An 11,341-nucleotide genomic window follows, 5' to 3' on the forward strand; every position below is an offset into this window, starting at 1 on the left:
TAAAAATAACAATGCTGAGCGTCTTAGGGCTTTTTAAACATCATTAATTGGAATATGTGACAGCAATAAATCAAAATCTTATCACAATAAGAAATTCATCATGATAAATGATAAAGGATGTGATAAAGCCAACAGAACCACATCATCTGCAAAAAGCACATATCAAAGTCAAGCAGTCAACCTAATCATGTACATTTATTCTTATATAGTTTGATCTGATAATATTAATTCAACCTTACCTAAAGTAAAGATGTTTTAATGTGGTTTCGTATTGTGTGAGTATAAAGCTAGCTTCTGAAAATACCCCAGATAGTTATTGCGGATTTACCTCATTTACAACTGATTATGTCGTTTTTGTTATTTTTATTATTTATAGCAATCATAAGACCTGTCACCTGACCTCTCACATACCTTTCCTGACTTTAACAGAGAGCTCTTCCTCGTTTGTTGTAGGAAGATTTTTAGCGAAACGCTATTGGCCCACTGAAGGCGCATTTTGATCCTATTGGTCCGTCTGACTATCAATCAAGAAGAGGGGGCGGGACAACTACGTTCCGTACGAGGAAATAGCTGTGAGAAATAACAAAAGCACCTTCCAGTCAGCAGTGTCGCTGCTAAAAGAGGCCTTTGTGGGTGAAAATGAGCAAAATGCTGTTGCTCCTCGTACTTTTGAGTTTACTGAGTCCCGCAGCTGAAGCGCTGGACAACGGGCTGGCTCTGAAACCCACCATGGGCTGGTTGCACTGGGAGAGGTTCATGTGTAACACGGACTGTGACACAGACCCCGACAACTGCATCAGGTAGGAAAGAGGAGGCAACAACCTGTTCCTTTAATTGGATTATAGATTAATTTGAATGATTCAAACTTAATATAGTCTCCACATGGTGGTTATATTTCTCCACACTGGTTTGATTGGAGCAACAGGATGGTTGACATTTAAAGTGTAAATACTTAGAGCAGGCTAAAAGTTTCTGAAAAATGGCATTTAAAAAAGGAAAAAAAAAGCAGTTATTCGGCTTTCTTACTATTTAATAATGGCATTACACTATTTACAGAGAAGTGCTCATGCAAGTAACATAAAGGTTAATTTCTTACTACACTCCTATGAAGCAGAACAAAATAAGTATTAAAAGCCATGTCAAGAAGTTAACCTAGCCAGCCTTAGAACACCATATTATGAGAGAAAAATGCAATGTAGTGATTTAAAATATGTAAATTTAAAACATAAATTTCTTGTCAACATGCTGGTTTGTAACACCTTTTTAAAACTTTGTAGATGCATTACTGTTTAGTCAAGTGTTGCTATACTGAGATAGCAGTTCAGTGTGGTTTTGAAAAAGAAATGTTTCCTCATTTCTGCTTGATGTGCTTCTGAATGGGTTTTGCTTTCAATTCAATTCATTTCAGTTTATTTATATAGCACCATTTCACAACAAATGTCATTTCAAGACTTAAAAATTTTCAAAAGTGTTCCTTGATCTTGTACTTTTAGACAACCACAAACTTCAATATTTTTATTGGTATTTTTTGTGACAAATCAACACAATATAGTGTAGTTGCTAAGTGGCAAGACAGTGAAATTCATTTATTTTCAACTCCGCATAGTCGGTACTTCATATTAACACCTGCTTATCATAGTTGCAAGACTTTTGGGATACATCTCTGCAAGCTTTGGATAAACAGAGACTAAACATTTTCCTAATTTGGTTTTGCAGAACAGCTCAGCCAGATTGGATGGAAAGCAACCTTAAACACAAGAGTTTCCCAGTCAGATTCTCAGTTAGTTATATCTAGCATCTGACAAGGTTATTCTAACACATAGAAATGTTCTACTGGAAAGTGAACCTCAAGTCTTTTGCAGCATCTAACAATTATTTAGGTATTCCACTGTATTTAGCACCATCCATCTTCCCTGTTGAAGAAAAGCACCCCATCATGATACTACATCACCACTGTAGCACCCACCGCTCATTAAGACAATCAGGCTATTCCTGGCTAAGCTATTGACCAATTACTGTTTTTTTTCATAAACTGTAAAATACAGAAGAAAAAGAAAAGTGCTGAAGGTGTGTGCTCTGGTGTTGAGGATTGTCATTTCCTGGAAGTGCTAAAGTAGAAATAACTTCTCTTGTTTCTTGAAGATGCTTCACCTCTCATCCAAAAAGGCCTCTTCAGTTCTGAAAATGGTTGAAAGTATCAGCCTTAAGAGCTGTAGTCAAATAATCTCACTAATAGAGCTACTAAAGTCACTAATGGGGCAATTAGGACACGTGAGTCCTGGGCTCAACCCATTATTCTACTCAGTGTTTCATTGATAAAGGTAGCCATTTTAAATCCAAAATAACTTTAATGAATTATAAATGAATGAACTCATCAAAACATGTCCCCATTCTTTATCTCATCAACTCTCCTGAGTCAAAATACAGGCTCTCAGTATTACAGGCAAAATATGTTTAATTAAATGTATATTTTTTTGGTTTCATTTTGAATGAATCTACAGGTTTGCGAGTTCTCACTGCTCAGTTCTGTAATGCAGCGTTTCCCAGCCCTGATCCTTAAAGCACACAGGCCTGCATGTTTTAGATCTTAACAGGCTTTTACTGAACTGTAATCATCTGAATCAGGTGTGTAAAAGCAGGGAAACATCCAAAACATGCACGGCAGTGTGTCTTCAGGACCAGGGTTGGGAAACACAGCTGTAATGGACCCGTGTAGCTGCAGAATACATTTTGTCAATGATGTTCATTTGGGTCTTTTCACATTCAAGTTTCAACTGGATTTTGAACATAGAAACTATCTGAACATACTACTTTTAATTCACGTATATCATTTTATTCATTATATTATCTAATCTATCAAACACACTATCTTCTCTACATTTTTGTCATAACTATTGGTTAAAATTCTATTTCATTTAATAAATAAATTCATCTTTCCTTTGTGTAGCTCAAATATAAATAAATATTTGCTGATGCGCCCGCCTATGCGACTAATTCTTACCTCGTATTCCACCCAGGTCACATTTTTATTCAGGAAGCGAGGCCCTAAATGTCAGTGCCTTGGTTGAATCTTGATAACTGTGTTACTTCATATGTGGCTGCATCCAGATACACTGTTATACAATGTTTTTTGTATTTTGTGAGACATGTTTTCATCCCAATAACTCTCAGCACCTGCATCCTAACTGACAGTCCTGCCTATTTCCTCCTGTTTCCTTGGCAGCGAGCGTCTGTACATGCAGATGGCAGACATGATGGTGAAGGATGGCTGGAAAGAGGCCGGTTACGAGTACGTTTGCATCGACGACTGTTGGCCGTCCTACCAGCGTGACGCTCGAGGCCGCCTGCAGGCGGACCCCAAAAGATTCCCGGGAGGCATCAAAAAGTTAGCCGACTATGTGAGTTGCTGCTATAATAAATAAATCACAAAGTGAAAATAATGGGATGTTTAATAGATTTGGGGTGCAGAATGACCAGTTTATGATTGTGAAGCATGTCACAATTCTTTGCAAAAGTATTTATATGTCTTGAATATTTCTACATTTTATGGTACTACCATAAATTTTAGTTTCTTTCATTGGAGTTTTTGTAACATGAAGTCATCTATTCATAGTTTAACATTTTCTATGAATAAAGGTCTGACTGATTTGACATGGATATGTATTTGTCCCTCCTGAGTCAATACTCTGTAGTATTATTCTTTGATTTAAGTACAACTGCAAGTGTTATACATAATATTTTTCTCTTGGTTTTGCACATTTCAGATGTTTTTGCCCATTTCTCTCAGTAAATGTCAGTTTGGATATAGCTCTGGCCTTTGCATGGGGCATTTTAGCTCATAAATATGTGTTAAGCTGTACTGAACTTTTTCAGTACTAAGTTCAGCATATGTTTAGTATGTCTAGTGTTGTTATGCTTTGGGAGGTGAATCTTTGCCTCAATCTCATGATTTGTGCTTTTCTTACAGTATTGTCCCAATTTTAGGTCCATTTACCTTCAACTGGGCTCTGATCAGCTTTCGTATACCTTCACTCTTCATTTAACTGGAAGGCTTTTTGAGTTTTAAGTTGTGCAACACTGCCACCTGCTGGTTTGAACATCTTATGTTTTCCCTCCTTCAGGTCCACTCTAAAGGCCTGAAGTTGGGTATTTATGCAGATGTGGGAGAGAAAACCTGCGCTGGATACCCTGGCAGTCTGGGTTATTATGAGACTGATGCTCAGACGTTTGCAGACTGGGACGTGGACCTGCTTAAATTCGATGGCTGTAACTTGAAGTGGACTTTGCTCGGAGACGGTAGGAATGAATTTCATAATTTAAATTAATGTCCATTTAAACAGCTGTGTTGCCAAATCATGCATGCCCGTTCACTCCATTATCTAAAAATGTAAGGAGAGTGTGTCTGTTTCTATTATGTCATTCTGTTCTCTTACTACTTAATTTTCTGGTTTAGGCTACATAAAGATGTCAGAAGCTTTGAACAAAACTGGAAGAAGTATCCTGTACTCCTGTGAGTGGCCTTTGTATGAATGGCCTTTCCAAAAGGTGAGAAAAATTCATCTTTCATTTCCTTTTTAAGGTGTTTTTAAACATGTTAGTTTTTCTCTGCCTCCAGCCAAACTACACCGCTATCCGTGAGACCTGCAACCACTGGCGCAACTTCAACGACGTGTTTGACTCGTGGAATTCGATCAAATCTATCCTGGACTGGACTGCTTCTCATCAGGACATCATTGTCCCCTCAGCTGGGCCCGGGGGCTGGAATGACCCCGATATGGTACTCACCACATCTTTCAAATTTGATCCCAAAACATTCAAATACCAGGAAGTTTCTCCTATATCAGAACTTTTCTATTTCTTTCAATTATCCAAAAATAACTTTTTGTACATTTTGTACAAAAGCAGCTCATTCTGAAAGGAGCTTAAAATAGGCAGAAGTGAACAAACTAAAATCTCATTATCCAAGAATGATTTTGTGCAAAAAATATAATGTACATGTTTTGTATAACCCATAGACCTGTCCTAGTTTGTTCAAGGGTGTATAATAGGTCACCTTTAAAGCAACAATGTTGAGCTTGTTTATACCAGAGAATTAGCTTGTCTGTGCTTTTGTAAGTTTGCATATTTATGATACTGATCCATTCCTCCAGCTTGTAATTGGGAACTTTGGCCTGAGTCATGACCAGCAGGAGTCTCAGATGGCACTATGGGCCATCATGGCCGCCCCTCTGCTCATGTCTAATGATCTGCGGGACATCTGTCCTCGATCTAAGGAGCTGCTGCAGAACAGACGAATCATAGAAATCAGCCAGGACACGCTGGGCAAGCAGGGACACCGCTCTGCCAAGGTGGGAGTGAAAGTGGCAGAAAACAGATTTCAGCTTCATCTACTCATTCTCTAAACAGTTTTAGATGTGAAATGATCTCCTGAAGGCTAATAAATGTGGCTTGTTTTACAGGGGAATAATTTTGAAGTGTGGGAGAGACCTCTATCTAAAAACCGCCTGGCTGTCGCCGTGCTCAACCTGCAGGAGATTGGTGGTCCACGGGGGTTCGCCATCAGCGGCGTCCCTAGCTGGAAGGTCTGTGACCCCCAGTGCAATGTCACTCTGATCCTCCCCCAATACAAAGAGATGGGAGTTCAGACTAAAGAGAGCAAATTCATCTTAAAAGTAAACCCTTCAGGAACGGCTCTGCTGACCGTCACACCAATCAATGACTTTGGCAGACTTCACTGGAAGAACACCAACTAAAGAACGTCAAATTGTTACTCTAAATCTCAGGTTCACTCATTAAGTTTCTAAAAATATTTTTTCTAGATTTTTGCTCTACATGTTTTAAAACAATCTGGACATTTCAATACATGACCGTTTGTGATTCACTGCATTGGTAAAGGGCTTTTCCAGCATCCAGATCAACTTAAAGCTCAGTTTCATTGTTTTTACACTTAACAGGTTATTTGAAGCCATTTTTTGTTTTTTATTGTCTAGAGACCGACAAAGCTTTGCAATGACCTTTACTTGTTAAAAATCATGGTGAATCTTTCTGCAGATTCTCTACCAGCAACTTTTAAAACTAAAAGTAATTATGGGTAAACTTTTAAACTCAGTTTGTGATTCATAATGTAATTTTTTAAAAGGGGAAAAAAAGCTATTTTAACAAATTCTGTTTCATAAAATAAAATAAATGTGATACTCAAAGGTGTGTCCATTAATTTTCTGCATCAGACTGCATGAAGAGCTCCAGATACAGAAATCTGAACCAATTTTAAAAGATTTTATGAAACGTTTCAACTTTTTGTTTTTACATGTTTATACAAAAATTGAATTCTTCACATCTATAGCCCTCCATGCATGAAAAGAAAGCACAAAATAAAAGTATGTTTCAACACATTTATTGAAAATAGTGACTATCATCCAGAGGAACGGACCACGGCTTAGAACTGGATGACCTGGCCCTGTAAGTGGAAATGGAGAGAAATCTGGGTGAAAATGATGCTTCAAGATAAACGCTCCTTTCTGGTTGATAGCTACAGAAAATACAATCCACTAAGGGTTTAAGTCCCACACACTTCCATCAGTAAGATTACACTTCACCCATTAACAATTTGAGACATTTTCAGGCTTTATAATGTTTTAAGCAATCTGCAACAACTTTTTGACTAGATAGTCACTGCAATTTGAGACAGAAAGCTAAATGCAGCATTCAAGCCTTGTAAATTATTTTTTTTAACCAACATTCACACTGTAAACACATTTAAATGCCATAAGTGTTTTTTATGATACCCAGTCAAACTAAATTATGCTCAATAACCAAGAAATTAGTGTTAAATATGTCATTCAAGCATTATGACTCCAACAAAATGGCATGTCCAAGTGGAGTAATTAAAACTTAAACAGTGTTAGTTTCTCCACGAACTGTTCTTTAGTAATTGTTTTCTTAAATATTCACATATTTAAGTTGAGCAATGCACCACAAATTTAATGTTCTATGATATTAGGATATTTCATCAACTTCTGACATTTTCTTGCAGTTTGTGCTTTATACTCTTATCCCTAGAGACACTGTGTTGAGGAACAGTTATTGGCAAACTCTTATGAATTATATTGAATTCTAGCAAAAAAAAAAGTCAATGATGGTTGCTCCGTACCTTTCTCTTCTTGTCACCACCCAACTCGAAGTGCTTGCATCTCTTGATGGCCAGCATTCTCTTGGATCTGCAGTTGGGCTCCACACACTCAAGCCTCAATACGATCTTCTTTGTCGTTTTAGCCTGAAAGAGATATTTTAGTTGAGTCAAAGCTTTCAAACATGTATTTAACCCTTTAAATAAAACTTATCTACAAGGGAAGGTTGGTGTTACCTTTTTACGGAAAATCGGCTTTGTTTGCCCACCGTACCCGCTCTGCTTTCTGTCGTATCTCCTCTTACCTGCAGAACAGTTTGAGTTCAGTGAAAGCACAACAGCTACAATATAAAACAATCTATAAAAGTATCCACACATCTTAAACTTGTTCACATTTGTATTCAATTTGTAGAACCTCATTTTGCTGGAATTGCAGTCTCGAGTAAATCTACAAACGCTCTGCTTTCAAATCTTCCCACAGACGCTCAATTGAATATAACTTTCTGTGGACCGTTCTAATCTACAAAGATACTATCAAATATTCCACTGTAGATCTGGTTGTTTGTTTTAGGTTGTTGTTCTGTAGGAAGGTGAACATCCATCCCAGTCAAAGTTTTTTCCAGCCTTAGCTATGACTGTTTGCATGTAGTTCACCTAGTTTTGGTCTTATCTGACCAGAGAATTTTCCAAGTTCCCACAGGTAAATTCTTCTATAAAGGCCCAGTTTTGAATCTCTGCAGCTCCATAGTTACTGCTCACAAAACAGTAGTGGATAATTAGAATAAATTAGCGTAAAATGAGATTAAAATAGATTAAATTTCACAACTTGGTGAACTGTTATAGTTTCAAGTTTTGCTTAAATTACAAATTTGCAAAGAAAATAAAAAAAATTGAACATTTAATTTGTTAATGGATTAGATCTGTGGAATAATCTGTCAAAAGAAACACAAGAGAGTAGAAAAACATGTGCTGTCAAGATGAAGAATATTTTCACTCACTTTAGTGCTGCATCACCACATAGGAATCCTAGATTATTGCCTGTTTTGTGTTTAAAAAGAAGTCTAGAGGAGTAGAAGCTTATGTAAGACTTTTCTTTCTTCCACACCTCTTCATTCAAAACTAGTTCATAGCAAGTGACATGTTAATTTTTAAACTGAAAACAAAATAATAATATGGTAACTTGGGAACCAAATTTGTTCTTGATTTTACTTGGGAACATCAGAGTAAACTAGTCAAATACAAATGAACAAGACTTGCGTTTTGCTAATCCATTTACTATTATAATGCACCATTATATGTACTTCCAGCAAAATACACTTAAGTTGTTTTTTTATGACCAAACATGAAAAGGTTCAAGGAGTGTGAATATTTTATACAAGTACTGCATCAGAGCTATGTGGAGAAATAATTTACCCTGTGCATAGAGGGAATCCTTTCCCTTCTTGTACTGGGTCACCTTGTGGGGTTGGTGCTTTTTGCACTTTTTGCAGTAAGTCCTGCGGGTCTTCGGGACGTTCACCTAAATGGCAACAGAAAGCATGAATTGGGTAACTTCAAGTCTGAGACAAATTATAGCCTTAAAAGCAACATAGTTAGCCTTGAGGTTAATTGATAACCTAATAATGATACAATTACGCAAACGACGTGAAACTAAAACCTTTAAACACACTTTCCTTGTTGGATAGATTGTGCTAATCAAGCTAGCTGTTAGCTCTGATAGCATGGTGACTTTTGGACATTGAACCGTCGCAAACATGTGCGGTTCAGTTTCTGTAAAAGTGACATAATGCCGTTTTGAATGGATATTTAAGCTACACCATATTCACCCATACTAAATTAAAAATTTGAGCAGAATGGAAGAAGCTAACAGCGGCTCTTCATTGCTAACATTAGCGTTCAAATTTATCTCAATATAACAACATAAAACCGAAACAAAGAGGCTAATACAGTCACTATAACATTTATCGAAAAACTATAACCACATTTGAACTAAAGAAAGTAAGACATAATGCTTTAAATAGCAGGATTGATGTTGATTTTATTAAATGTATTGGTGTAGTCGTTTCATACCATGGCTGCGACCCGATGAGGAGGAAAAAGAGGAAGGACGAGGCCGGAAGCGGTTGTTGAAGTAGATCTCAGCTGTGAATAGCGGCGTGTTCTGCCCCCTAGCGGTGAAGTGTGTCAGGAAGACGAAAACGTTACCGATTGTCATTGTTCTGTATCATAATTCGGACTCGGTGTGACCCTATCAGCTTCTATGTAGTTGTATATGAATTGGACTTGTTTGCAATGTGTCTTGAAATTACATTTTGCTGTAATTTGGTATTACATAGATAACTGAACTGAATTGGATTTAATTTTATTGATTAGATTTGACTAACTTTTGAATGATCAGTCCAGACATCAATTGTATATCTCAAAGTGAGCTGCATATTTGAAATGATAATGATTATAATCAAGGGCTGTGTTTAGTTCGTCAGTAGTATTTCTCAGTATTAGGAATTAGTAGTAATTTCTCTTAATAAATGAAGTAATAATTTAAAACGTAGGACTTTATTGCTGTGAGACATCGACTATGCAGTTCTGTGAAATTGAGCTAGCTGTTGAATAGTAAAGAAAAATTAAAAAACGTTATTAAAGCAGCAAAAGTCCACAAAGAGTAAAGAAATTACAATAACGAAACATAATACAAATTTTATACAGTAAATCCACGAGCAAGAAAAATATAGGCCATGTCATTAAAACCATAGCTAATGCCAAAGAAAAGCAGGAACATTTTCTTTTTCTTGGGGAGTCACAAAACCAATGAAAGGTTGAATAAAAAGTTTTTGTCAGGGAGGTTAAAAGGGGATTTCTGGGGTAAGACTAAATGGAATATTAACTAACCTCAGCAGTATGTGAAGTAATAGTCACCTATTACCTAATGTCTCTTTATCAGACATGTGTAATTTGGTCTGCTACTGTCCACAAGAGACTTGTGTAAATTCAACTATGCTTCCTTATAAGACCACATTTACCTTTACTTACAATCAGGGAGTTGACAAATAAGTTTAAGAAAGGGGGATAGATTTAGGAGTAGCACAAGCAGTTAATTGTTATTATCTATTTAAATAATAAAATAAAACAAAATATGTGAAATATCTTACTTTATTTATCGTATAGATACCCCAATGACTATGTTAAGCAGTGTGTTACATTTTAGTGTAGACAGTAAACTAATGATTTAGTCTCTCCCATCTCCACTGCTGAATCCAGTAACTCCATCAGCATAATCATGGTAACCTGATGTCCTCTTTCACTATAGTCTCCTTCTTGCACACCCCCCCCACACACACACCTACCCCCACGCACACACACACCCACACACACACATATTTATGCCATTTTGCTTCCATTTTTTTGATCGTAGATTTACCTGAACTCTTGGGGATGTTTGGGGCTTTAGAAACTTTCTTTTGTGTCCATCCCCTGACTTTTACTTTTCAATAACCTTTTCTCTAATTTGCTTGAAGTGATCTTCAGTCTTCATTTTGTAGCCAGTAATACTGATTAACCAGTGAAGGAACCTTTCAGACACGGGTGTATTTAAAATAGAATCACTTGAAACACAGTCATTGATCTCAGATAGTTTCGAGGCCACGCAATGTGAGAGCACTACAACCAATTGGCTGGATACCTGCTGAATTAGGTCAGACACTTTAAAGCGGTTAGGGTTATTATTATTATTTTTTATTTTATATTTTTATTTAATGATTGTTATTTGTAGAAATTAGTTTTCACTTTTACATTTAAGGATTTTTTTGGTCAAAATAAGACAAATTTTGTTGAATATGATTGATATGTGAAAGCAATAAAAAGGAGTAAAACATCCAAGAGGGTGAATAATTGTTACAGCCACCGTACTTTAACCAGTTTGTTGTTAATTTTTATGAATATCTTTCCATCCAAACTGTTACTTATACTGAAATGGTTTTGCTCCATCCTCATAATTTAACACAAGTAAACAACATGCTTGCTTGTTTCCCTAAAGACCACACTCTCTGTCACCAGTAAAAGTGATCATTACGTTTTTATTTCTTCCTCTCTAAACAGTTTCAAATTGTCATCGGACTGAACAAGAAAACTTGTCAGCCAAAAGTGCTACTACACCCTGCAGCTAAATATGGGGCTCTGAATAATGTTTAACCCGCCTCAAACTTATCACCAAAACTG

General features: G+C 36.7%; 2 protein-coding genes across 2 annotated transcripts; one reads left to right on the top strand and one right to left on the bottom strand.

The window, feature by feature from the left end:
* The first annotated feature begins 540 nt into the window (after positions 1–540).
* Positions 541–6,293, top strand: gla (galactosidase, alpha). The gene is made up of 7 exons (XM_032555389.1): positions 541–800; positions 3,224–3,398; positions 4,122–4,296; positions 4,454–4,545; positions 4,616–4,777; positions 5,151–5,348; positions 5,460–6,293. Exons 1-7 carry the CDS (start codon positions 640–642, stop codon positions 5,751–5,753), a joined length of 1,257 nt encoding a protein of 418 aa, XP_032411280.1. The 5' UTR covers positions 541–639; the 3' UTR covers positions 5,754–6,293.
* Positions 6,294–6,378: 85 nt separating this feature from the next.
* On the bottom strand, positions 6,379–9,320 carry rpl36a (ribosomal protein L36A). The gene is made up of 5 exons (XM_032555390.1): positions 9,197–9,320; positions 8,540–8,645; positions 7,364–7,431; positions 7,151–7,273; positions 6,379–6,457 (listed from the first exon to the last, which is right to left on the bottom strand). The coding sequence occupies exons 1-5, from the start codon at positions 9,197–9,199 to the stop codon at positions 6,437–6,439; spliced, it is 321 nt and encodes a 106-aa protein (XP_032411281.1). The 5' UTR covers positions 9,200–9,320; the 3' UTR covers positions 6,379–6,436.
* Between the last annotated feature and the right edge of the window lie 2,021 nt (positions 9,321–11,341).

Source organism: Xiphophorus hellerii, chromosome 23, assembly GCF_003331165.1.
Source record: "Xiphophorus hellerii strain 12219 chromosome 23, Xiphophorus_hellerii-4.1, whole genome shotgun sequence".
Taxonomy (NCBI): domain Eukaryota; kingdom Metazoa; phylum Chordata; class Actinopteri; order Cyprinodontiformes; family Poeciliidae; genus Xiphophorus; species Xiphophorus hellerii.

Excerpts from the sequence above, each read along its gene's own strand:
- gla (XM_032555389.1), top strand. The coding sequence starts at position 640 with ATGAGCAAAATGCTGTTGCTCCTCGTACTTTTGAGTTTACTGAGTCCC. Across the intron at positions 3,399-4,121 it reads TCAAAAAGTTAGCCGACTAT|GTCCACTCTAAAGGCCTGAA; the intron begins GTGAGTTGCTGC and ends TCCCTCCTTCAG. Across the intron at positions 4,546-4,615 it reads ATGAATGGCCTTTCCAAAAG|CCAAACTACACCGCTATCCG; the intron begins GTGAGAAAAATT and ends CTCTGCCTCCAG.
- rpl36a (XM_032555390.1), bottom strand. Across the intron at positions 7,432-8,539 it reads GGATTCCCTCTATGCACAGG|GTAAGAGGAGATACGACAGA; the intron begins GTAAATTATTTC and ends ACTGTTCTGCAG. Across the intron at positions 7,274-7,363 it reads AGCCGATTTTCCGTAAAAAG|GCTAAAACGACAAAGAAGAT; the intron begins GTAACACCAACC and ends TATCTCTTTCAG.